Below are 24,975 nucleotides of genomic sequence, written 5' to 3'. Positions count from 1 at the left end.
GCACCCGCTTTTGACTCATGTAGGCCCTAGCCCTAGCGACCCGCAATCTAAATAATCGAAGATCATGCTTGGAGCGTTGTTCTTGCAATGCTTGTCTTCCACGGGTGACTTCGCAGCCTGGATTGTCGTGGGCCATGTGGGCCCAAATGCATAGATTTTGCGCTCCATTGCATCCACAGTCCTTGTCTTCATCACTATCGGTTTCTCCAGAGTCATCCTTATCTTCAATATCCTGCTCCACATGGGCTCTCGCGATTCTGTTTGCAATCTTGAATCAGCAATAATTTCACGGGTCTTAGGCATGATGTTTCTGCGAGTGGAATACTTACCCCTCCGGTAGAGCGGATCGATTTGTCATTCTTGACTGACGGTCGGAAAGCGCTTTTCGCAGGCAGATCATGCTGGCTCGATCCTGCGTCTGCGGTGGCTTGGGAATTTGGTACGCGTTGCTCATAGCAAAGTCGCGAGGAAGCATGTGGCCTACTGGAAAACCCGACGTTGTTGCAGCTCTAACATATTGCCCCTGGCCATTGAGGTTTGTGGACATTCGAAGGTCAATTAAATCACCCATCGGGGTTCTCGCGTGATCCTTGGGAGTCCATGGTCTTTGCATGAGTATGACTGTCATTGCAACAGTCTCATGGCCACGGTCAACAGTATCACGGTCATTGACAACCCTTCGGTGTTCTTTTGCGTACACACAGCTCCACTCGACGGAGGGGTCTTGATGCCGCTGATCATGAATCAGCTGGTTGACATGGGCGCGCCGCTCATCTGACAGAGCCTGATACTGGCCTCCCGCAGAAATCTCGAAAGCTCGATCATAGATCATACCATATAATTCAGTTTGGGTAGCATGTATTCGAGTGCGCTCTACCCGAAGCCATGTCGTTCTCTGGCCGGGAAGAGGATCAGCCTTGAAAAAAAGATACCCATCATATTTGTTGTGGGGGTGGGGCTGATTCATGGATGTGATGGGGGACTGCAGAGTAAGAGTGCAAATCGCAAGGTCTGTGAGGTTTATGAGAAAATATCTCCAAGGAAAGAAAGTCTGTCCACTGTCGACCTCTACTTATACTTTTCTGATCCCAAAGAATGGGGCATTTTCAGTGGCGCATCCAGATGGAATGACGCTAGATCTAATATCATCCTATGATTGGCTGTGATAAAATCATGAGGCTGAGCTGCTGAGACATGCTAGATAGGCATCAGAGATGATCGAGTGAGGCGGCCCATTACCCAGGTGAGGACCACAGAACCACTAGTATCAATTTAATAATGGAGGATACCGAAATGAACGTCAGGCTAATCTAGCTAAGGGGACGACACGTTGACAGATCATCCATATTCTACTTGGGGGGCGGCAGGGGCTCGGATTGAATTTTATTCATCCAAGCCTCTTCACTAAAGAAGCAGCCTTAGTAACTTCTCTAACCCGACGAGATTCGTAACACTGATATTATCAATACCCGGGTGTTACTTTCATCGCGCAATACCCTGAGGTGTGGGATGCAGCGATATCATCAGTGGGTGGGGAGAAGAGTGCAGGTCCACGCAGTTCGTGATCGGGGGGGGGGGGGCTCTCCTACCCCAAAGATTTCTTCTCTCTCTTCCGTGCATTCTCACCCGGGCTATTCATACCGAAGCTCAATCAAATACACTACTTGTCCATTTGAGGTTGGAAATCCGGCACCGGGTAAGACTTGTTTGATTTTACATACGTTTGCAGGTCGCATCATCTTGAGACAGTGGAAGAAGTTCGAATACTGATTCTCATATTCTCGAATGGCGGTAGCATTGAAAAGTACTACGCTCAACCAGGACACAGTGCACATGAATCTTCCATCCATCCGTTCTAGCCATCAAGGAATGCCACTTGGCCGAAATTACGCTCACGTCTGTATACCTAAGTCGTGGCCATGTGTCCAGAAGGATCGATCGAGACCGAGACCCAGCAAACTAGTCTGCGGATACGAGGAACTAGCAATGTGTGGGTGAATGTTAGGATACAAGAACAGGGCAATTAGGACAGTTTATCTCTGAGGTGGAAAGTTACTCTGCCCTTGCCACTGACTGAGCCTCTTCGGCAGCAGAGATCAGTGCCCTCATCTCAGCTTTCGGAAGTCGGGAGCAGCGTTAAGAGCTAGTTGGTTACAAAACAACTCGGAATATGTCCATGAATCTAGAACAGAATGCAATGCGATGGCTCCACCAGGCTTGCAGGGCATCTTTCACGACCCCGCTCTCAGAGAAATCAGCGCTGACCCCTGAGCTGTCGGACAAGTACTGGAGCTCAAGATTCGAAGCGGGCTAGCAAATCACCATCACCAATCTGTTCCAAGAAGAAATCGACGAAAGTAGCCGGGCCGGTGCCCCAAGTAGTGAATCATCTCGAGCCAAAAGTAGTCTGCATACTGTGCTGAAAGGAATACGCTCGCTCAGTGGGAAAGCAATGTTCAGTGATCAACCGGAAGAGTGAAACTACCTCCACCCGAGCGAGGCAAATGGGCCGATCTATCCTGTGTTGAGACGGGCTGGAGAATCGTGCCTAGCGTCATTGCAGCAAAATTACCATTTCAAGACTGTGGATCAGCATTCGGGGGCACTGGGATCCCAGGAATAACTCCATATATGAAAGCTCCCGGGAATGCCCTTCGCACTTTTTCTAGACAATAACTCGACAAGACCATCTCTAACGGTCTCCTTTTACGCCGTCGAGTCAAGTTCACGCCATTACTTACCATTTGCCTAGAAGCTGAACGCTCTTCCATTAAGATGAATGAGAGCTTCATACTCGAGCCCGTGGGGGCTGAGACTACCACTCTATCTGGCTATCTTCCCGTCGACACTGCCACTGTGTGGCCCTCGGCCTCTCTAGAAAGAGGTTCCACGCGCTTCCCTCCACTTTCCTGTCCTCCGCCTTCCTTGTCATATCTTGATCTGCCTGGTGAAGTTTCCGGAATTGATACCCAGTCCTTGCAAGGCTCGCATGAGATTTTCTTGGAGAGAAATAAAATATACGAGTAAGCACTGTCCCGCGAGATAGAAAGCATAACATATGTTTCCAGCCGTATGGTCTTGACCAAATTCAATTTTCTAGTTCATTCATGCTCTCACCAGATCCTTATTCAAAAGAAACTTTCACGCCACATGATGGTCTTATGATTCTGTGGGTATCCTCCGTAACGCCACAGACAGTATCAAAACTGATAATTGATCAAGGGGTGCTCCGAACTGCTCGAAAATTCGAGAAGGTTATTTTGCTGATCACGGTTTGCAATGTTTCCCTGCGCCAGGGACTGACGGTATCGAAAGTCAGCCTCGCCAGTATCGGTGCTGGGATCATGAGTGCGATGGACGAACTTTCGCCACTTTCAGCAACCTTCTAAGACACCAGCGCGAAAAGGAAGGATTGGCTCCAAAATTCGAATGCGCTAATTGCAGAGCTACATTCACACGCAGCACTGCCCGCAACCTCCATGCCGTACGGGGCTTGTGCAAACGTGCCAAAAAGGGCAAGGGGGTAAACCAGCGGGTGGCTCTGCTTCCCAGGCATACTCATACCTGCTAGTGTATGTGCATATATAGTGCGGATGGAATGACTTTTGCTTTCGGCTCGTGTTACATGGTTTTAGGGACTGGGAGGGAACTGAGGTTACTTCTAATGATTCTCGTAGATGAACAACTGCCTTATTTGTACTGTAAATAATCCTGTACAGAGATACCATCTTCCCGGACAGCTGGTCAATGCCCTGCCACAGCGAGAGAATACGGACTACCAAATTAGCCCAAGAAATTACCTTTCTTTAATCCTACGTGCGTGACAATAGAATTTTGATGATTTTCAAAGCTTTGTAGAAATTTAGTTTGCGGAATTTTTGTGATTTTTTGCTATGCTGAATCTACCAGAAAATAAATGAGAGTATTGGTCGCATGTAGCTACAAAAAATCGCGGTCCGCAAATTTAATCCTGTTGTAATATGAGGCTGGTGCAGATCAGGAACCAAGCCGAACCATCGGAATTAATCCCGAGATATCTATACGAAGAACCAAGTTGATTGGAAATCACCTTGTTCTTCTCGTTGTATATATATAGCCTAATGTTTCCCTATGAACAATAACACAATTCATACCTCTGAACTACAACAAATCCTTCATGAAAATGCCCCTACTCACACAGTACTCCACAGACCAACCTCACCAGTCGATTGATGAAAATTTGTCACGAGACATATGTATAAACCGAGATCGAACTTGACACCATTGTAGGAATAGCCGGGTGAAAGGTTAAGAACCAGGCTCAACGTGTGAGTAGCCAGTACAGTAGCAAGAACGATTCGGGTTATGGATGTAGAAGTTTACTCCGATACAGTACATTGACACATTGATCTTTTTTAACGATTTGGTGCGGTAGTGCTACCAGCTAAGGACAATAGTTGTTATGCAGCCGTTACACTCAGAAAGGAAGTCACCCTCCGCATCGCCTTGTCCTTGGAATTCTTATTGCCGCTTTTGAGTAGGTTCGATTCGAAAAGTTACAATGTATTGAAAGCCATCTGTATTAACCTGGTATTTTTCCATTCCTAGAAACCGCATTGTGGAGCCCGATGATCCTTGCGCAATTTGAATGCAGCCGGATAAACCCTTCAATCCAATCCCGGCCAACCTACAGATCCAGACCTCCGACAATGAGCGCCATCCTTTTACCGGCAGAAGTGACTACAGTATTCCTGGGAGCTGTGTTGGAGGCTCAGGGGCTCAGACGACTCATGATCGGCAAACCACTCCGGTCGCACGGGGCCAGCGATCATGCAAATGATGCATAGCGTTTGCAGATTGTTGTGATATGAGGCTGGTGCAGATCAGGAACCAAGCCGAACCATCGGAATTAATCCCGAGATATCTATAGAAAGAACCAAGTTGATTGGAAATCAAGTTGATCTTCTCGTTGTATATATATAGCCTAATGTTTCCCTTTGAAAAATAAGACAATTAAGACCTCTGAACTACAACACAGATTGATATATCCATGACCCCGTCGCCTGGCACTGGCTCATGATTGATTCCCAATTTCTTCGATCAAGGTGGACGGCATATCGCAGACTAGCGATGCCAGTCAGAAAGGTTTATTGCATCCCCATCACCACACTCACGATCTTTTATGCCTTCAGTAACTGAGATGACACTACTGCCATCCACAAAGCACCTTCTTCATCCTTCAGCACCGCCTCCACAGAGCAAGAAGCCTCCATAAATGTCCCAAGCTATGACGCCGACTGGGAGATAGAAAAGCTACAGGCCAAAAAAAGAGATTGACGCAGAAAGGAATTCCAACAGCTTGTCTTTCAAGGAATCGATAAACATCAATTGTATAGTGATGATCTCGGTAAGCGTGGAAATGCCGGGCCAGAGACATTGAATACTACGACAGGCGCGGAAAATCACATTCCAAACTGGGGAACACGCTTGGATCAAATCTTGAACAAAGGTCCTTCAAAATTTGCTGGAGACCTGTCACAAAGAAGCGTCGAGAAATTGAAGGAGGTCCCTTTCGGAGCTCTCGTACGGAAAGCTTTGGATCTACCCTCTAAGCAAACCAAGACATTTCTCTGGACATATGAAGTCCTCAGTGCCAAACTTTATTTTGGTTTGATCAAGGCACCGATGCATCTCAACCAACTGCTTCTTCTTAAACAGGTAATTTATTTCCGCTCTGGATGATCCATCCTTGGGTATTCTAATCTTGAATAGTGCTTGAAAAGATCTCAAAGCGACCCTTTCATCCACGCCACCATCGAATACACTTGGCGGAAGGCAGACCGAGCAGCGCACCAGAGGCCGGAATATGACGGCCTAGAGGGAGCCAGAGCAGACGATTTGGCTCTCACACTAGAAGCACATCTTGAAAAATTGATAATCCGGCCCCTACAGGAGGTCCTGGAGAAAGCAGACTCGGCTCAAAAAATATTACAAGACTTGCAGGTTTTGAAAACTCGGTTCCAAAATTCTTTAACCCCACTCGGGGTGGACTGGAGCTCGCCACTTGACAACAGAAATGATTTTTTAGAGCAGTTGCGATGGAACGACGCCTCAGCTCTTGCAAAACTTACATCGCGCAAAGATGTGACGTTGTTTAGAGAATACACGCAGGCCGCATTTACCGATGATGGGGCCCAGGCGCGTTCCATCTTGGGCTCTCGATGGAATCAGCTGATGATTGAGGTGAAAGAGTGCATGGATGCTGAGATTGGGCTGGAATCTCAAATTGATAGTCTTGCTCAGGTATGCTAGAACACTCTTAAGTTCAGTCTCAGCTCTAACTGACAGTCCCCTGCAGGTCTTCCACAATATTCGCAACTACTATTCTTTGACAGCCGTGGTACAGGGCATCCAGGCAAGTGGCTTGCAAACAAAGTGCTCAAGAAAGTACGGCAAGCTTGTCGACCCCACCGGTGGCTACCAAGCTTATCGTAGGAGCACGGCCGAGAGCCCCTCGCTGCATTTTCTGTTGCCAGCACTGTCTGCATTGGCGCGCAATGATTTGAGCTATGCAGAATTAGTGTCAGCGGATATTGCACTGTACGTTGAAGAGTATTGTTATCCGAAGTTCAGAATGCACCTTGAGCACGGAGCTGCTCCGGAATTCTATGGGCATCTGGGCTGCCCGTGGGTAGAAGACAAATCGCTTGATAAATCTACTGTTTGGACCTTTTTGACTGCCTGCTTCAGGCGCTAGAGTAAAAATCGAAGGCACAACCTCGCAGCATTGTTTAGGTACAAATTCGTATATTCCGCAGGCATGAATGCACGTGTCACAGATACATGAAGCTACATCTAAATTAGATGTTAAGCTGTTCCTGGCCATGTGGACTTTCCGGCCCGGTGAACCTTGGTTTCAGTGTTAGCATTGAAATTATACCCTTTTTCCATTGAGCGGGAGTACCTCTTCTTGGTCTTGAAGACGTAGGCAGTCCTCAGATATCGTTCATTTGTCCAGCGTCCCGGTTTGTCATGTCCAGGAGGCAACTCTTCAATTTCGGAAAGCCCCATCGCGATGAGGTATGTAGGAAGGAAAGTGGCGGGGACTTTTGATAGCAGGCTCATATGCGTTCGATCGCTTTTTTCCCAACAGTGGCGGTCGAAATCTACCATCTTATTGAAATACTGCCCATCTTCATCCACACATTCGGGACACACGTGAGTCATTCCTGATGAAACTGCAATTTGCAGATAGATCTGGATCTTGGATTGCACAAAGTCCTCTGCTTGGGAGGCCATTTTTGTGACAACAACGTCTCTTGTAAACGCAACGATTCGCGCGCGTGGCAGGTCGAGTTTGGGGTCCTTGTCTGTTGGTTTCCATCCCATGATTGTTTCGTAGCTGTATCGGAACTTTGCCTCCTCCCGTTCCGAAAGCCCTTTGTGATCTTCAGCTTCCTTCATCTGTTTCAGGTGGTTTCTCAAGTCGCTGGCCTGTGAATTTGACTTGAAGCAGACCGGACAAACGTAATTTTTGCTCGCTTTGATGAGCATGCCTTCCAATATGGAAGCTTTGCGCTCGTCATTCGACATGGTGAGAGGGAAGAAAGCCATGGAGATCTTAGTTTTGAAAGAAAAGGTCTTTGATAAATGCTACTGGTACTCTAATTAAGTCGTCAAGATATAATGCCAGTATCTCGGACACTTGCTCCATTGGGTCCAACTATGCATGGCCTTCGCTTGGACGTGCCGGTCAACATTCTCGATAATTTGCAGTGGGTGTCGTATCGTGCATGCTAATTTCAAACAGATATGTGCGACAAAATGTTTGCCAGATAATGGAACACGAAAGCTCCTGTTGCTGGATTTCAGGCTAACGAGGGTGCTGATGCGCATTCTCCAGCGGTAACTAAGCGTTCAAGGTCTGGGGAACGATGAAATCATGAGCTACGCGAGAGATCTTTGGGACTAGTCTTGCAATCAAAATATTTCTTGGGACTGAGAGATTGAGATTCACTTGTAACCGTATTTCCTTTGCTAACATACATCCTTCTCTAGTTGGCCCAACTGTTCATCTTGTTTCGAGCTCTGTCTGTGGTCCTCTTAGTCAAACTTGCTTCCAACTTCATTGAGCCGAAGAAATGCACATTTCTTCCTTTCCTCAGACTCTGATGCCAATTCTGCCATGGAATTTATTGCATTCTCCCGACTAATTCCCTTTTCTTGAAATATATGTGCTAGCTTTTGCAGCTTCTGGCAGGGCCATTGAGCCTTTACCACCGCTGCCATCGCTTCTGCTCCGATTGCTTCATAGTCTTCCCAGAAGCAAGTTTCAGGCCATTTATTTCGCCAAAAGTGAACCATGACTTGGTCAATACCACATTCAGCTCCCACGAAAATGATAGTCTGTTCTTGGGATGAGTTTACGCAACCGGTTTTTCATCGGATCACTCACGTCTTTCTTTCGGTTGTTGCGATCAGCTGTACCACCCCAGAATTTCAGATATTGCAGGCCACTGATTTGCATCATGATTGTTACGAACAGCTTCGTAGTAGGGGGTGAGGCTAATGCATGAGAATATGAGATATCGAGATCTTTGGTTAGATAAAAGAATTATAGAAACTTGTGGTGGGTGTTTTAGAATACTGTTGCGGTTGGGCGACCCGTATCAACTTATAGTGATTGCACATATAAGCTAGGACTTCTAGAGCTTCGAAATTCACATATAAGCTAGGACTTCTAGAGCTTCGAAATCATGCGAGTAGCGATCGCGACCGTAAAGTTTCTCATTTGGGGTGTAAAATGATGATACAAAAACATTTAATTACGCCGCTTTGCGGGGGCTGACTGGGGAACACCTGCTCCTGCAAACATCAGCCCCTGCATCGCTAGTCACCGACGATCGCGGTGCCTAGGCTTGTGATTGTGGGGCTCATGAGATCGTAACTAATCGCCAGAAGCCAGTAACAGGTCATACTCCAAAGACTTGGGTCGAATCCACTACCACATAGTTAGGACCAATCACGGACTCGTCTCTTGAGCCTACTCACCTTGTTTCCATTGCAAGACGAACTCCAGCCGGAAACACTCATGGAACGAGTATGTGCCCTTTCGACCCCTACCCAAAGGCAATTCTGTCTCCGGTACTGTTGCCTTGAGGGCAGTAAAATAATGAGGAAGAAACAATTGGCAATCTGGGCCTTTGTACGCGAGGCCCGTGTGGACATCATCCTTCAGTTGGTCGCAATGGTAATAAAATGCTTTTGTAGTGCTGCAGAGAACCAAACATAGAGGACAAACATAATCCTTTCTAGCATTCCTGACAATTCTCCACACAATTGCAAGACTCTTTTCCAAAGTGTTGAATTTGAGCTGGCCTTTTTTTTCCAGGACAAAATCGATTTCAAAGAATGTGTAGAATGGCCGACGTCCAGGTCGTCGTTCCGTCTCATTAAATTTGATTGGGAAATCATCTTTCGAGATGGTTTCCCAACCCACAGCTGTCCGATAGCTATCCAAAAATAGGATGAAATCTCCCTCTCTCTTGGACAATCCGTTATGGACGCCGTTGTGATCCTCCTCAGCGTCGAAATGCTTGTATAGCACGTCCTGGTCGCGAAACCCCAGATCACATGCAACACAGACGAGCCCCAGCCCTGAGCTCTTCGCTACGTCTTTCAGGACGCAATACTCTCTCAGGGTATCGTACATCTTGGAGTCGTAGCAATGGCCAGCAAATATCGGAATGAAATAGGAGTGGGTATATTCCTCTTGAGGGTTAAGAGAAGCCTATCGAGCTGATTATATCGTACCCAGATCTAAGAGAACCAGGACGACATCCTTTTTATATACGAGATCGAACCCGTATATTTATTGTAGACATCGTGCCAAAAGCGTATGGAATCGAGCTTCGTTCGTTCATACTGTGCAAGAACAATTCGATTGACACCGTACACCTAGCCACTAATCACGAAATATCATTCTCGAAAGCTTTTATTTAGTTTTCTTATGAGGACTTCTACTACCCAGTGGATTTTGCTCGAGTCTAGAGGCTACCGGTGAGATTTAGTTGTCTTAAAACAGTATCCAGGATGGGAACGTGACCTAGTGAGAAAGGCCAAGCAGATCTGATGCAACAGATTACCAGAAAATGTATTTCAATTATTTGAAGTTGGGAATCTGTCGAGAAAACCCGGTAAATGCCTGAGCTGCGTAGATTCTTTCAAGACAATGTTGTGGCCAGAAAAAGATAGCTAGTATTCATCGAGTTCTGCGGAGAAAGTTTCACAGAACAGATTCGCAACACCTTGTTCTCCAGAGCTCTATACGCTTATCGGCTTAATATGACGCATCTTATATTTTCCGGCCAGTGAGTCAAAACTTGTATCACAATCCACTAGTTGAACAGGTCGCTACCCTATCTAAGGACAGCCAATGGGCCGCATCTAACCTGCCACAGTAGATCGCAAATTCCCGAAGAAACTCTTGGCCATGTCCATGACATGGAAGTGGGAAATTGTTTGCCAAAAGCCAGTCCAAAGCGGAATCGGGGTCCGGATGACAGAGAAGAAAGTCTTGCGGAGGTAGGCAATTGTTCATCAAAAGCCAGTCAAAAAGAGATGTTGGTTCTAAATGATAGCGAATCATCTCAAGCCAAAGAGAAGAATCTTTCTTCACCACATCAGCAAGATCTATGCCTCTTCGATACAAACTAGAGGCTAGGCCCATGCTTGCAAATTGGCAAATGCTGCGGATTTCTCTTTCCTGGAGAGTCTCTTTAAGGTCCAAAGGCATTTGGTCAATCTTTTCCCAGCACATACCGAATACAACCGAGTTTGTCGCCGCCAGTTGAAGGATTGACCTCCCATCCCACATTTCTGCCACCGATGCAGGAGCAAGAAGATGGAAAGGACTCATCGTAGAAATCATGTAACCAATTGTTTCAATAACGTTTTCCTGAAAGGCAAGAAGGAAGAGGCTGTGTCCAAAGCTGTTGTAGTAGCATGACCGAATAATCCCTTGTCGGATCAGAAAATGGAAGGCACCTGGAGACTCATATGCACAGCACGAGGCAACATCTGGGTATTCGTGCTCACTTTGCAGGCATTCCTGGCTGTCCACAACTTGATCGAAGTCGGTGAAAAGTTTCCAATGAGCGATAGCAGACTTGCGAGCCCAGTCGCTTTGTAGAAAGATGTCCAAGCCAAAACGAAGATCGGGATCGGCCTTCTCATAGTGTCTCAAGATATGATGCAGCGCTTGCTTCGATTTGAATGTGTCGGAGCAGAAGAGGCAGTCAACTTGCGACATTAACCACCCGTAGCTGCGAGCTCCATCGTCAATTTGAAGCCTTTCCTCGTTGAAGAATCGGTCGGTGACCTCCATGGAGTGATATCAATTACAGAGAAAAGAGGGTGATAGTAGATAGATAGATGAGTCCCTGTTCCAGAAGGTATCGTTTTATTTAAGCTAATTACCTAGCTCATATTTCCTAGTTTAGACGCTGAATTTTGTCTTGGCTGCAGCTTTGCCACCAGCAGCATGGGTGGACAAAACACCTTGTACCATCTGCCCAAGTCATCGCTTTGATCTTTGAAAGTGCGTGTAACTTTGGACACCCTAAGCCAATTCTTATGAACACACAGGACTATTCACAGTCACAACCCTTTTATCGGCTTGAATTTCTCCACCGAACATCTTTGCTGTCTCCGATACTCTGATTTCGTGCGTTGCATGTCCATTTCGTATGTGAAGCGACTCTTGGACTTTCTGGTTTATCGTGTCACTTTTGAAGTGAATGGCCCAGTCTGATCCATTGTTCATCTTGGTATTTTAGTCAAAAGAGATCACTTAAAGGACTTTTCAACCATACCAGAAGAAGATTCAATTTCCCCAGAGAAATCTTTGCTGAAATAGCAAGAGTAGAGTTAATCATTGTTCTGTTTGTGAATTGATTTGGATTGTTAATCACAGTGGTAGGGAACCGGTGGATGGAACTGTTTATTTATGATGGAGTGCTCTATGAGATCTTCAGACTTTGATGTATTGGAAACTGGATTCTAATCGGAAGTATACCAAGCCATAGATTGCTTTCTGACTAGGTAGGAAAGAAGAGAAGGGGTCCGAGCAACCCACCGTTGCAAATGAGGCAAGCCTCGGGTATAGAAAGGTGGTCCGCGACTATAATCCCAAACATACATCCTATTTTGCGCTTACTGGAACTGAACTCACACTTTCAGGTCCCAGGCGTAATCTATGAGTTGGTATAACACTCAATCTTGATGCAAACGGAATGGAAAGAACCTTGATAGGCTTTGAAATTTTACTGCCATGACTCGTCAGACTAGCGTTGTGGCCAAAATGACACTTGTGGAAATCGCCAATCATCAATGGGTTATCTGATTTATTGATCAAACACTGGGATTTAATCCGCAACAAAAATTACTGAGATTCCAATGTAACGTCTCTTTCTCAAGGGCACTAAGACGATGATCTAGTTCTGGGACCACGATTCATTGCTTCCAATTCCCTTTTCTGTCGCTCAAGCTCCTGGATACGTCAATACTTTTCCACTAGAAGACCGTGGAGGGAGTCTGCCTCCATTTGTAGAATATTCTCACGAGAAAGGAATGTAGCTGGGTAGCGACCGTCGTGGGGTCTAAGAGAAGCGTTTTCGGGGGTGGTGGGCTCGTTTGATACGTTTTCCAATGATTCGGTCTTACTCGTATCCTTTTATTTTTGAATCCGCCGAAAATGGTCTTGCCAATTCTCGGCTCTCAAGAAAGGCTTAGAAGAACTGCGAGTGTAGTCTTTGTATGAACAAAATGAAAGGGTTCTGAGCTTGCTGCCTTTGTCATGTAATTCTTTTTGATGGCGCAGGAAGTCACCACTCGAGGCGAAGCCTTGCCTTTCTTCACAACCGGACTCGGAACATTTGTAGGGTCGCTCATGCCTGTCCATGTGTTTGTTGATTCGAAGGTCAGTTTCGAGGTCTGACGTTCTTTGGGTGCAATAGAAAACACACTTCCATTGAGATGGAAAGCGGAGGGTCGGCGGATCATTTTGGCAGTCAACGTGCTCACAGATAATGTCTCCGTTGCCATTTCGTGGAGGTTCTCGCTTTCGCCGAGCAGAGATGCTATTGCGATGGCAATTTTCCTCTTGGGGTATTGGATCTTTCATTTGGAGCGCCAGCAAAAGGAGAACTAATTTTGAGATGCGAGGATGGTTTTTCGGTCAAATCACATCCGTAATATCTTTGCTGTAGAGGGGGGTCTTTGGTCTTATTACTCGATAATTCTCGGGTCTGTGAAGACGAGACTCCAACGCATTGGCTTTTTAAAACTCAAAGACTGGGTTAGTGTATATAACTACAGAAGAAAAAAGCAAAGCTTTTTTGCGAGCTCAGCTAATATTTCTGCTTTGCAACAATCCGATTTTATCTTTTCTGGCGTTCTCATCTCCCAATTCCCAGGAATCATTGACCGAATGGAGCAACTGTTCTCGGAACCAGGACCTTCCAGTTACAGGCCGATAATCGGTCTAATTTTTCCAAGGTCCTTTTTTTGCCAAAGCAGCTCCCTGCAATGGATCACATTACCTAATAATGGGGCTGGCATCTATGACACTGTTGTTTGTGAACAGGGTCAATATTCACACTGGAGAGCCCAGGCAAACCCAATTGGGTGAATTGAAACCTGGTCTTTGGAGGAGGTGACACATGGTATCTCGGAGGAAATATCCAAGTTTATCATGTTAGATGTAGTAATAAGACCGTGACATCAAAGTTGCATAGACATAGCCAGTTGCTATAGGCCCTGGTGGCAGAAAAGGAAATTTCTTAATACACGTTGCATTGAGATAGGGCGGGAGGTGCAAGTTATTAGCACCATCGTCTTCTAAATCAACAACTAGAGGTCATCTTACTTACCGGCATTCCATCTAGTCATCGTACTTACGTATACGGATTCCTGAAGTCTCTGTGGTATGCGGACGTGGCAGTCTATCCGGTTCTAGACTGGCGTAGATGCAGTGTGGCATGTGATCATGCAGGAAGGAAGAACGCTAACCAGATTCGTCAGCCCGGAGCCCGGGTCTACAAATCTAGTTAGCGTAGAATATAGAATCAGCAGTGGCGTAAAAACAAACACTGGAGCAAATGCTCTTTTCTTGTTCAAAGGTCTTGTAGGAACACCATTTTCGGAAGGAAGAATTGGCATGAACAAGATGTTTTCACTTATGGAATAGCGCGTTGGTGGTGGGGCGATAGAGGAAAGATGGAGGGAAGATGGCTGGTGAATACATCAAGACAAAGGAAAGCCGGAGAAAATAAGCAAGGGATAAAACCAGAACATGGAAAGGTGAACGAAGGCATTTTAGCGCCATGTGATGAAAACGCACCTCAGTGGCACACCGCCACCGGCGATCGCGCCTGTCCCCGCCCCTCTTCAAGGTTGTGTGTGGATTTTGCCTCCCCAGTGCAAAGCCTTCTTGAATTTACTGTCCACTGCACCATGGCCTGCGATCGCCTGATAGAATGCAAAGGTGATAAATCGTCTTATATCAAGCACCTAGAATTACGCATTATTGAATTAGATAATGCCTATTCGCCGTCTTCTCCTGAAGCCCAGAGGCCTTGTACAGTCTGCCAGAATCCTTCTCACTACATACAGGGCGTTGAAACACAGGTTTCTGCTGATGATTTTGATCATCAACAGAGAATCCCTGAGAGTTCACTCCAAATATTCTTCTACGAACCACGAAACAAGTGTGAGTTGCCAGTCACAGCAGGGACTCCTTTGCCGACGAAAGCCACAACACGTGAATTGCATCGTTTGTCCTCATTCGCATCTTTTATCAGTATTCTCCCTGAATCAGATGACTGGAAAAGATGGACAGCCATTGGTGAATTAAATCGAAAGGAGATTGTTCATCAGTTGGTATCCGGGCCAACCCTACCAGAACATACGTTCTTATCGACATCAGCCCTTACGACTCCAGAGTTGTCGATCCTACTTGATTACAGCAAGTGCATACCGAGAGAAGAGATGGATACTACGGCTTTGGCATGCTTTCAAGAACTCATATTCTGTTCAATGTGCGCAGTGGCTCTGGAGGTCGCCCCTAAAGAACATGTCTTTCAAGCTATGCGGTCGATTTTCCGGTCTCATGCTACAGAAAAAAGCCTAAGGGGCCGGATTCGTGGTGCGAAATGGGCAAATAGGGTCATTGACATCTTGTCTGGCACTACATGGGGCTTGTGTAGTTGGGATATCATCTATAATGGTATGTGCGCGCTTCAACTTTTATGATAGAATCTAATTTCTTGGCAATGCCAGTCAAACATCGGGTCAACTTTTTTAGTCAATTCAATGACTACTCTATCGATCCCTATGACTTGAAGGCAAAGCTGAAAAAAAGATTCTATCCAAAGGATCAACAAGTGATAACAATTCCTTTCGCAATTCCTTCTATTATACGAACTATCTATAGAAATCGTATATCGTACGTCAGCGTCCAGGGCATCTTGCACATTCCCTATTTAATTGACAATTCCATAGGTTGGAGAAAATCTGCGAGTGCCTGGGGTATGACTTTTCGAAGTATAAGATTCAAGATCTCTCGGGGCTTGAAAGGTTTCTTGTTGACATAACCAACACCGAATCGATCATCCAGCCAAGCAACAAACGGAAAAATGAGCCGTCCGGCACATGTCCAAAAAGGTCCCGTCGAAATGCGTCACCTGACTCACCAGAAAGTATAGCACCACCAGCAAGCTTTTCATATTTCCCCAGCTAATCTTCAAAGTCGACCATCTTGAAACACCCAATGAATCAATTCGTACGGTCTCTAATTCGCCACTAAGCTTAACAATCGATGGTGCTTCTCAAGAGCACTCTCCATCCAGCCCCATGGAATGTTCTCCCGGCACAACAAACAACGAAGAAACAATGGATTGTATGGTCAGCGACAAGACCTGTCCCCTGGAAAGTAATGTTTGTCAGCAAAATGTGATTTGCGATTCTGAGCAATTTCTTGATCGCGAATTATCTTACGTGCCGACGTCTGGTCATCACTCCAGCCCTGTCAGTCAGCACCAAGACAGAGAACTCGAGTCGTATAATTTCACCCCAACCACACTGCAATCTTTACCAGGAAACCAACATGATGGTAGTGATCATATCCTGCCACCAACTGAACCCGACCGGTGGACCACCCCGAGTTTAGTTTGGGACGTCCCAGGCAATTTGAACCCGCTGCAACACGAACCATTACCCTCGAGTCTCTGGGATCAAGTTTGGTCTTGGAGAGACGATGGGAACGACAGCATGCAACTGGGAAACTACTCTGATCCACCACAGCTGACGACATCGGCTCAGTTTATCCCACCGCAAGGCAATTTGAACCCGCTGCAACACGAACCATTACCCTCGAGTCTCTGGGATCAAGTTTGGTCTTGGAGAGACGATGGGAACGACAGCATGCAACTGGGAAACTACTCTGATCCACCACAGCTGACGACATCGGCTCAGTTTATCCCACCGCAAGGCAATTTGAACCCGCTGCAACACGAACCATTACCCTCGAGTCTCTGGGATCAAGTTTGGTCTTGGAGAGACGATGGGAACGACAGCATGCAACTGGGAAACTACTCTGATCCACCACAGCTGACGACATCGGCTCAGTTTATCCCACCGCAAGGCAATTTGAACCCGCTGCAACACGAACCATCACCCTCGAATCTCTGGGATCAAGTTTTTGGTTTCACAAATGATAGAAATGATGGCATACGACAACATGGAAGCCCCAGTATAGATCCAATCTTCAGCTTCAGTCTTGACGTATTGCAAAGCAGCCCTCGCCTGCCACGATCAACTGACTCGGGTGAACTCTGGAACATGCAATCACAAAGCCACCCCAACCTGCGGCAACGCGGAACCCCATCGTCGAGCCTCTGGGGCCAGGTTTGGCGTTGGACAAATGGCGAAAGTGACAGTATAGGGCAACAGGAAAACTATAACCAACCACTTTTGGCCACCTCAAGTCAAGCTGACGGTCATATGCTACAAGGGAATTTTGACCCAATACCACCGACCGACCATAGGCAAGTACACCATCAGGGCAACCCTATGCTGCAGCAAGGTCTCTTAGGTAATCACTCGTCACCATCCACTTTTCCCAAAGACTTGTATAATCGCCAAGCTGCAGGATATTCGGACGCAGCCTACCAGAATCCCTTTTGGGCTGCGAAGAGTCCGGTTTTAGTAATATGATATACAACAAATTTCATTCATAATGACAGCAGTTTACTTCACCGATCATTTGCAGCTTAAAAAATCAACGAGGCGTGATGACCAAAGTAGTTGCGCCTGCGCCGACAACTGGGTTATTATTAACTTGTACGAACCACCCGTCCTTCAGGAACCACCCGTTCACTTCAATCTCATTTGGGATTGGTATAAGGTATGCCGTATCTCGAAGGTCTAGTTTTGTGCGCTTCGACCAGTATCTTAAACGTCCTTCCCAGTTCTAATAGAGTTAGCGATGCGCAAAAAATAGCTGGACGTTCATGCCTACCCCATCGATTTGAAGAGCAGATTTCATTCGAGATACGAGCTCCGAAAGTGTATCCCCACTGTACTTCTTATTTCCACTCTCATCTTCTTCCACTGTCTTAAGTTGTGGTATTAATACCTGAATTTCCTTTCGGATATCTTCGGCTGGGCCAGGTAGTTTTCGGGGTTCCATCGAATGCGAACGCGACTGCGAGAGGGGAAAAAAAGAAAATGAGGATGGGTGGATGATTGAGGATTGAGGCTCCGCTCCTTGGGCCTAGATAAATATCAGCCAGATTCCATCAATGGACCGAAGAAATGTGAATACTTGTAAGAGACAAAATAATTTGAAATGCGATCAAGAGGGGTAAAAAGAAGTTTAAGCGGGGCGTGTCAACACCGTTGGGCACATAAAGTCACATGATATATCACATGATATATCACATGCTCACGGGTCTTAATAAGAAACGTCACAGCTAGACCTCGCCAAGCGCGGGTTTGGGTTGGGTTTTCAATTTCCTTACCCGCCCACAAGCAGCCCACCGCGGGTTCTGGCTGTTGGAATACCCCGGTTGCTGAGATAATGAGGCTGGGATCACGTGCATACGTGTATCTCCGTCTCTTGGTCTACTTGTATCTTAGACAACACTTAACACAACACACAATCAACTCCCCTCAAATAACATGAACATTGAAGCATCACTTAATAAAACAGCAGGCGGGTTTTGGCGAGGCCTAGGACTCTCAGCCAAATATTTAGCGCCTTTAGTCACCTGACGAAGGAGCTGGGACCATGCCCCGCACTCGGTTGAGGAACAAGCATGTCTTGTAGATGCAACTCCTGCAGCACAGTTTACCGCACCTTATGTGGCCTGTAATCATGACATCGGCTGCATCCATCGTGAAACTCGGATTGGAACCAACGCATTGAAGTGCTTTCGGAAGAAGACCACAAATTCTGTCCCGGTGACTTATTTCTTCTGCCAAAATGCTGGTAATGAGCTTACTACAGTGTATGCATCAGGGTTTATCGATGTGATAGTAAGGTAGATCAATGATTTGCAAGGCTGACATGCCGCTGCCATGAAATGTGTTCAGTGCCCGTTTCCGATCCTCCAACTCCAGTGCCTGTCGGTTGCAACACTGCAGGAGTTTATCATTCTCGTCTTCCAGAGATTCATTAAACTCGCATATCTGGCGCCGCTCATCTTCAAGCCGGGATATGGTACGCAGATTTAACAACATAAATTTCCCATAGACATAGATACAAAACTAATAGTCTTAGGGCAGATAGGGCGAGGTTAACATTGCAATCTAGGATTTGCTTGATTTGCATCGTGGGGAGGTTGCTCGCTGCGGTAGAGATCTGTATTACACCGTTGAGTTTTGTTTGCGGGGTGTTTGGAGAACACTTACCTTTGGTCTAATGGCGGTAGAGCATGAGGCTGGTGCAGTCTCGTCTGCATCCGAGTCATTGCCAGCGTCGTTGGAGAGTCTTCGCTGGTGAACGGGATGCAACGGGTGGGCTCATTTGTTAAAGGAGGGGAAGGAGTGCGCGTGCACTACATAGCGGATCCCTCCTAAGCCTTAAATACAGAACATCCCTCCGGATGTGCGAAGTGCCGATCAACCAGGGCAGGAATTTCAATCTCCACCCGTCAATGCTGTTTCATTACCCAGAGCTTTCCAGACCCACGATTCTTTCGTCGATAGTGTAGAGCCTGAGGAGCACCCAAGCTCCGCTAGCACCCGTCTGAAGCAACCATACTTCAATATGACACTTCCGGTGTGCGATCCTACTGCCCACTATTGTATTTCTCCCCGCTGACAGCAGCCAGGTTTCCTTGCCACCTCGAGTTCCCACACAAGCCCCAACGAATGGTACTCTTTCAGCCGAGAGCCCCCACACTTTTCATCAGCTCTTACTGGCACTTCACTACTTGTTCGTTATTGCAATGCTCCCTGGTGATAAGGGTGCCTTGTGGTCCATCATATACCGTAATGATCATGACTGGGAGAAGAGTTTTCGTCTTGTATTATTGTCAGCAGCAGTCCTGGCTTAGTGATATTCGTGAAGCTTTGAGCGAATCTCAGGGTTTGCATATTATGTCATGTGAAGATTTGGAAATGTAGATCCGATATGTTCTGTTCCTTCTCGGACAATATTGATCGCAAGAGTCTAGCTTTGTCCAAACGTGCTTTCAACAACCCTGGTTTCCTTACAGACCATTTGGTATGGAGCCAGTATCGCTCTGATATGCTACGCTTTCATGGGTATTGATGCTCTGCATATACGGGGCTACGAGTCGAAAGAGATCTGGTTACCTGACGAGCTATTCTGTTCTGCCATGCTGGAGCATCTCAGATTGCCACCAATATTCTCCTCTCATCTCTCGACGAGGCAGCTACAGTCCATTCTCACAAGCCTTCAAACGGCGTTCCAGAACGAAGAAGTCAGGGTTGCTGCGATAATTCCTCAGAGAATCCGTGTCAACAACAGAGCAGAGGTGATCAAATATTACACCCATGCATTCTTATCATTAGATCCGCTCCTTCTTCCCAGAATCTCTCTGGTTTTGGGAATCAAGCCATCTGCCAACAGCACCATTCGTGATTTGGCCATTACCTTTGCAAATGTGTTTTACAGCAGACATCCGATTCAAGGTATAGAAGAAGATATCAAAATGGTCTCTGAAATCATGCAATCAAAGCCCGATCGCATCCTGGTCACGGAAATGTTTCATGTCAAAGCGTGGCAGGATATTTGTCGGGGTGGCCGCCGAGAAGAATTGTATATCAATGTATTTTATGTTTCTGTCGGACCTATGGCACAACGGATGACCTATAAGGGGTTGATATATTGACTTGATGATAAGATACGAAAAAAATCTAGTCTCTTAATTCGAATAGGAAGGACCACTTCAAAGATCTTTTCTCGTATCATGACCTAGATAGTAGGCTGCGGTAAAATTATCGGAAAGAATGATGCATGCTCTGCCGTAGTAAAAAAAAACTGGAGTTACCGAAATCGGTTTGATGGTATAGCTAGCCCTATGGCTATTCTGAGTCCTATGCAGCGTATACAGTACTGTACCTAAAAAGCCTTGTCTGTGGCGAGACTGAGAACCTCTTTCCACAATTACAACGTTTCGACCTTTGGCCTCCCTGCTGGGGCTGAGAGGGGCCGAGATTTGTGTTTGTGAATCATTAGTTGCTGTACGGGTGGAATCAGTTCAAGTCTCAACGGCATAGCGTTAGGTGAACTATCACTGAATGATCTAAATTATGATCCATCACCATCCAATTTTAAGATCTGCTTTCGAAAACTTGCCGCTATTACTGCATAGCTGCATAACTCGGCGTGATTGCTTTTCTCTCGACATCATCTTGTATATAAGTATCTTGGTTTTTTTTACACTATATTATCCCCCTATACAAGCCGTTGGATCGCCGGTTTGTCTATCCCAGCTTCAGTGCATTGCTTTCCGGTCCATTCTGTATTTACGACTACGAAAAAATGGATCTCGATGGCAAACCATTGTATAGACACTTAAAGCTCGACTTCAATCGCTTCCGTAAAAAGCCCGTCGGTATGTGATATCTTATTCGGGCTATGGCAAACTTAAAAGCTAATCCTGATAAAGACAAGCCTCAACTTCCGGTGTATCGCTCCCCTGAAGCTTTTGTGAACAGGTTTCCTTTCTTATATTCGAAAACCGAGGAGCTTGTCTGGAAATGGGAGCAGTCGAAACTCTGTGGCCAGAGCATCAACACTACCTTGCAGTCCACCATCATACCACAAGATCACCCTTCCAACAGACCTGACAGGGCAGGCAAATTCGTTTCTATGCAGAATAGAAGTGTAATCGTGATACCTCCGGCCTACTTGACGAATCTGAGACCGGAGGAGTATCAAGTTGGATTTCTTCATACAGGAAACCTGACAGATATGAAGATTATTCTCCCTGGCTTACCAGACTGGAAAAGGCCTTCCAAAGTCCGGGAGAGCATACTTCGTTTTAAGAACTTGCTGGCCGGGAAAAGCTTTCTACTCTTCTATAATTGGTCAACTGAATACTGGATCTCAGATTCGGTTATTCTCGATCCACAGTCAACCGATGAGATTAAGACGATCAGTAAGGGAAAACGGACGGCAAGTGGTCAATATTCGAGGTACCTTTGCGCTGGCCTCCCATCAACCACGATGGGACCTCTTTTCAACACGCTTGTGACCTCGGGGAATGCAGATCCAGCCTGCTTTGAGTATTCGATGGGGTTCATTTGGATTCATGTGTCGATAGATCCGAAGAAACTTCGAGATAGAGCTTGACACCTCTATCGATACGTCGTGCAATCCCGTCGATTACATGCTACAACAGATGGGAGAGAAGTCTTGGTTGGTTCAGGCAAAGCTAGCGATGAAGCTTGAGGGGTCCAGCAGGGTGAAAGCCGCCATCTCGGTTCAGGTTTTGGGCGTTTCTCAGGTGCGCGTGACTTCTTCTCATAAACCAATTACTCATCAGTAGGATGTGTTTCAGAACAAGGTGCCATGCTTTTCACCTGGGCCATGCTATTTGTGTCAAAGTTTCTCTTCAGAATTCATCATCGTTCATGTAAAATCAAAGAATAATCGCGTCATTCGTGTCGCGTTGCCGCCGTACCGGAAAGACTTACCGAAGGGACGAATTGGTATATAGACTCGGCCACTGAGCAAAACTGTACCTCCGTGCAATCTGTAATATCGACTGACTCGGTGGGTAGGTATATCCATGAAAGGTCCATTTGCAAGGCCTTTGCTGTATTCGCAGAAGACAGATTTCATTGCGTACCACCTATTTAAAACACAACAAGAGTCCTGATCCGAACATTGTACAATTGGTAATCGTAAGGCAAGAGTGTACTCAGCGTGAGAGAGCCCATATGACGAATGCTTGATGAATTTATGCATAGATAATGTTCTCAGAGGCCCCCAAGCCCGTCCCAAGCCTGTCGATTTCATCCCCGCTGCGACTGCCGGGTCCACACCGTCTTCTGCTCCGGCCCATCTGGCGTATCAGTCATATCGCTCTTCATCCGCTCCTCTACTTCCGCCTCGACAGCCTCCAGCCGGTGAAGAAGGTCTGCCAGGTCATTGCGGAGATCCTCGATACACTTATTTTGGTCCGTCAATTTACAATCTAGGGATCTGGCCTTAGGTTAGCCCTTTGTTCATTGCTTGGAGGGAATGTAAAACTCACTTCACTCGCACGTCTAGTCTTGAAGTATCATCTGTTAGTAAACACTTTGCTTTCACGATAAGGGATGACTCGGACTAACTCTGCGAGGCATGTGAGGGTAAGCACGTTGCTATCTCTGGGCTGAGATAAGTGTCCGCCGTATTGAGGACTCGGTAGTACCCCGTGATCGTGGGTATTGGGAGGATCGCCCTGTTGCGGAACAGCTTTGTCGTTCTTGTTCGAGGGGGGTCGATGGCTCTTCCTCGGTGGTGTCTCCAGACAGAGATCGGGGTGGGCTTCGGCTGTATTCGGACTCCGAGGATGACAAGGACAGTGCGCGCTGCAATCGACGTCGGAAGTCTGGCATCTGCCGGGTGCGTGGAATTTTTCGAATAGCTCCCATAGTCGCGTATCGAATCAAGCGGGGTGCTGCCGACAAATAGATCTGTTTGAAAATTAGGACGGGAGTCGCTCTTAATATGATTCGTGACGGGTGTGACACTCTACATGTGTGAAAATAGATCCGGCGAGCAAATGCCCGCAGTGGAAGAGGCCATCGCCCTGAGCCTAGGCCAGCCATATCTGGTCTCACATTGTGAAAATTCAAAGAAGCGGGGCGCAATAAGCATTTGGCAACACTTCAACAGATTTTCAACAGGACAAACGCTGACATACAAGCTATCTGCACGAAGTGAACGTCCCAATCCGCGGCTCGCAGAAAGTTGGCTTCGCGGTTGGACTTGCAAGTCAGCGCCCAGCGATCGGTGCAGCTAAAATGTCACTTTCAACGTGTCCTGCTAGAAAAACATTCATCTGCATGCACATCGTGCTGGCTAAATTCGGACCATTCTGGCAGGGGTCAATCGAACTGATGATTTAATTGAAGATTCGTTCATTCAGTACCTATATTAGATAAATGTAGTGAGGAAGGGTAGATGCGTCCAAAATTGGGAGCATGCATCGAGGCATCTACGATGGTAAAGTCTACAAACACAAGTTCTAGGGTATGGTCAGTCGATTTGCCAGAGTCAGCCTATTCTTTCGAACTTACCAGCCAAGTTGAAAGTCGTTTGACCTTTGTCAACAACGTTGAGGCATTTTATTTGTCAGGCCTAGACCCCCGAGAGCCAAGGGGCCAGGTGGGGCGTGCCACTCCACCCGCTCTCCGCCCCAAACTCTTGAAATTTCTTATTTCAACGTTGATAAACCGCCTCAACACCCACGAAATTAGGGTCGCCCGGTGCGAATTTGAAGTCAAAATCTCTGGACTCGGCAAAATGTACGCAAGTGGTCGCTGCCGAAACCCCTACTCCGAATAGCATAAAAGACGCTCTTTTCCTGCCGAAAAGAAAAGTAGGACTTTCCTCCTCACACTCCGGGCCTCGCAGCCTTGGGGTGTCTTTTGCAGGTAAGATCTGCGTTACCAAGTACTCTTCGCAGGACGGGCTCTGCGTGATCAAGTGTGCCTCGCGGGACGGGCTCCGCGTTATCAAGTGTGCCTCGCAGGAGACCGCTGCGATACCAAGTTCTCCGCAGGAGAGTGCTGCGTCAACAAGTTCTCCCTCGCAGCAATGAGCCCTGCGATTGTAAGAGTGCGCTTCCTCACAGCCAATGAGCCCTGTGTTGTATAAATGTACTCCCTCACAGCCAATGAGCCCTGTGTTGTATAAATGTGCTCCCTCACAGCCAATGAGCCCTGTGTTGTATAAGTGCGCTCCTTCACAGCCAATGAGCCCTGTGTTGTATAAATGTGCTCCCTCACAGCCAATGAGCCCTGTGTTGTATAAATGCGCTCCCTCACAGCCAATGAGCCCTGTGTTGTACAAATGTGCTCCGCGGGGACCTCCGCGACATCAAGAGCCTCCGCAGGGGACGCTGCGAAACCAAGGGAGACCCGCAGGAGACCGCTGCGATACCAAGTTCTCCCTCACAGCCCTGAGCCCTGTGATTGTATAATCTTGAGCTTCCATGCAGCCTTGAGCCCTGCGTTATCAAATTTGCGCTCATTAGGCGACCCGTGGCGCCGCGGTCCTCGTCCTGATCCTCTGGCGATTGCAGGCACCTCTTCGTGGTGTCAGAGACTAGTATTCGGGTCCGTCTGGGACCTCGAAGAAGCCAAGACCTGCTCCAAACAACCGATAGAAATCAAGAATCCAATAATACATGGTCTAGAATGACTTGAGTATTGTATGTAAATGCCACTGTAAATGGCCCTGCTCCGAGC

The 24,975-nt window shown here is 46.8% G+C and overlaps 9 protein-coding genes across 9 annotated transcripts; 2 read left to right on the top strand and 7 right to left on the bottom strand.

Annotated features, from left to right (window-relative positions):
• Positions 1 to 325: 325 nt before the first annotated feature.
• On the bottom strand, positions 326 to 967 carry N7509_000407 (uncharacterized protein; the record flags this gene model as incomplete). The annotated part of the gene is made up of 1 exon (XM_056625054.1): positions 326 to 967. The coding sequence occupies one exon, from the start codon at positions 965 to 967 to the stop codon at positions 326 to 328; it is 642 nt and encodes a 213-aa protein (XP_056493636.1).
• A 4,697-nt stretch (positions 968 to 5,664) lies between these two features.
• N7509_000406 (uncharacterized protein) lies at positions 5,665 to 6,736 on the top strand (the record flags this gene model as incomplete). Its single annotated transcript, XM_056625053.1, has 3 exons — positions 5,665 to 5,697; positions 5,752 to 6,282; positions 6,338 to 6,736. 3 exons carry the CDS (start codon positions 5,665 to 5,667, stop codon positions 6,734 to 6,736), a joined length of 963 nt encoding a protein of 320 aa, XP_056493635.1.
• Positions 6,737 to 6,846: 110 nt separating this feature from the next.
• N7509_000405 (uncharacterized protein) lies at positions 6,847 to 7,572 on the bottom strand (the record flags this gene model as incomplete). The annotated part of the gene is made up of 1 exon (XM_056625052.1): positions 6,847 to 7,572. The coding sequence occupies one exon, from the start codon at positions 7,570 to 7,572 to the stop codon at positions 6,847 to 6,849; it is 726 nt and encodes a 241-aa protein (XP_056493634.1).
• A 510-nt stretch (positions 7,573 to 8,082) lies between these two features.
• N7509_000404 (uncharacterized protein) lies at positions 8,083 to 8,506 on the bottom strand (the record flags this gene model as incomplete). The annotated part of the gene is made up of 2 exons (XM_056625051.1): positions 8,083 to 8,385; positions 8,435 to 8,506. 2 exons carry the CDS (start codon positions 8,504 to 8,506, stop codon positions 8,083 to 8,085), a joined length of 375 nt encoding a protein of 124 aa, XP_056493633.1.
• A 516-nt stretch (positions 8,507 to 9,022) lies between these two features.
• N7509_000403 (uncharacterized protein) lies at positions 9,023 to 9,691 on the bottom strand (the record flags this gene model as incomplete). The annotated part of the gene is made up of 1 exon (XM_056625050.1): positions 9,023 to 9,691. One exon carries the CDS (start codon positions 9,689 to 9,691, stop codon positions 9,023 to 9,025), a length of 669 nt encoding a protein of 222 aa, XP_056493632.1.
• Positions 9,692 to 10,366: 675 nt separating this feature from the next.
• N7509_000402 (uncharacterized protein) lies at positions 10,367 to 11,365 on the bottom strand (the record flags this gene model as incomplete). Its single annotated transcript, XM_056625049.1, has 1 exon — positions 10,367 to 11,365. The coding sequence occupies one exon, from the start codon at positions 11,363 to 11,365 to the stop codon at positions 10,367 to 10,369; it is 999 nt and encodes a 332-aa protein (XP_056493631.1).
• Positions 11,366 to 12,756: 1,391 nt separating this feature from the next.
• N7509_000401 (uncharacterized protein) lies at positions 12,757 to 13,083 on the bottom strand (the record flags this gene model as incomplete). Its single annotated transcript, XM_056625048.1, has 1 exon — positions 12,757 to 13,083. The coding sequence occupies one exon, from the start codon at positions 13,081 to 13,083 to the stop codon at positions 12,757 to 12,759; it is 327 nt and encodes a 108-aa protein (XP_056493630.1).
• Positions 13,084 to 14,493: 1,410 nt separating this feature from the next.
• On the top strand, positions 14,494 to 17,253 carry N7509_000400 (uncharacterized protein; the record flags this gene model as incomplete). The annotated part of the gene is made up of 3 exons (XM_056625047.1): positions 14,494 to 15,265; positions 15,319 to 15,484; positions 15,744 to 17,253. 3 exons carry the CDS (start codon positions 14,494 to 14,496, stop codon positions 17,251 to 17,253), a joined length of 2,448 nt encoding a protein of 815 aa, XP_056493629.1.
• Positions 17,254 to 17,317: 64 nt separating this feature from the next.
• On the bottom strand, positions 17,318 to 17,728 carry N7509_000399 (uncharacterized protein; the record flags this gene model as incomplete). Its single annotated transcript, XM_056625046.1, has 2 exons — positions 17,318 to 17,509; positions 17,558 to 17,728. The coding sequence occupies 2 exons, from the start codon at positions 17,726 to 17,728 to the stop codon at positions 17,318 to 17,320; spliced, it is 363 nt and encodes a 120-aa protein (XP_056493628.1).
• Between the last annotated feature and the right edge of the window lie 7,247 nt (positions 17,729 to 24,975).

Source organism: Penicillium cosmopolitanum (assembly GCF_028827165.1).
Source record: "Penicillium cosmopolitanum strain IBT 29677 chromosome Unknown utg000003l:1.0-3747932.0:1.0-3751027.0, whole genome shotgun sequence".
Lineage (NCBI taxonomy): Eukaryota > Fungi > Ascomycota > Eurotiomycetes > Eurotiales > Aspergillaceae > Penicillium > Penicillium cosmopolitanum.
This window is presented reverse-complemented; position numbering and strand designations above follow the sequence as displayed.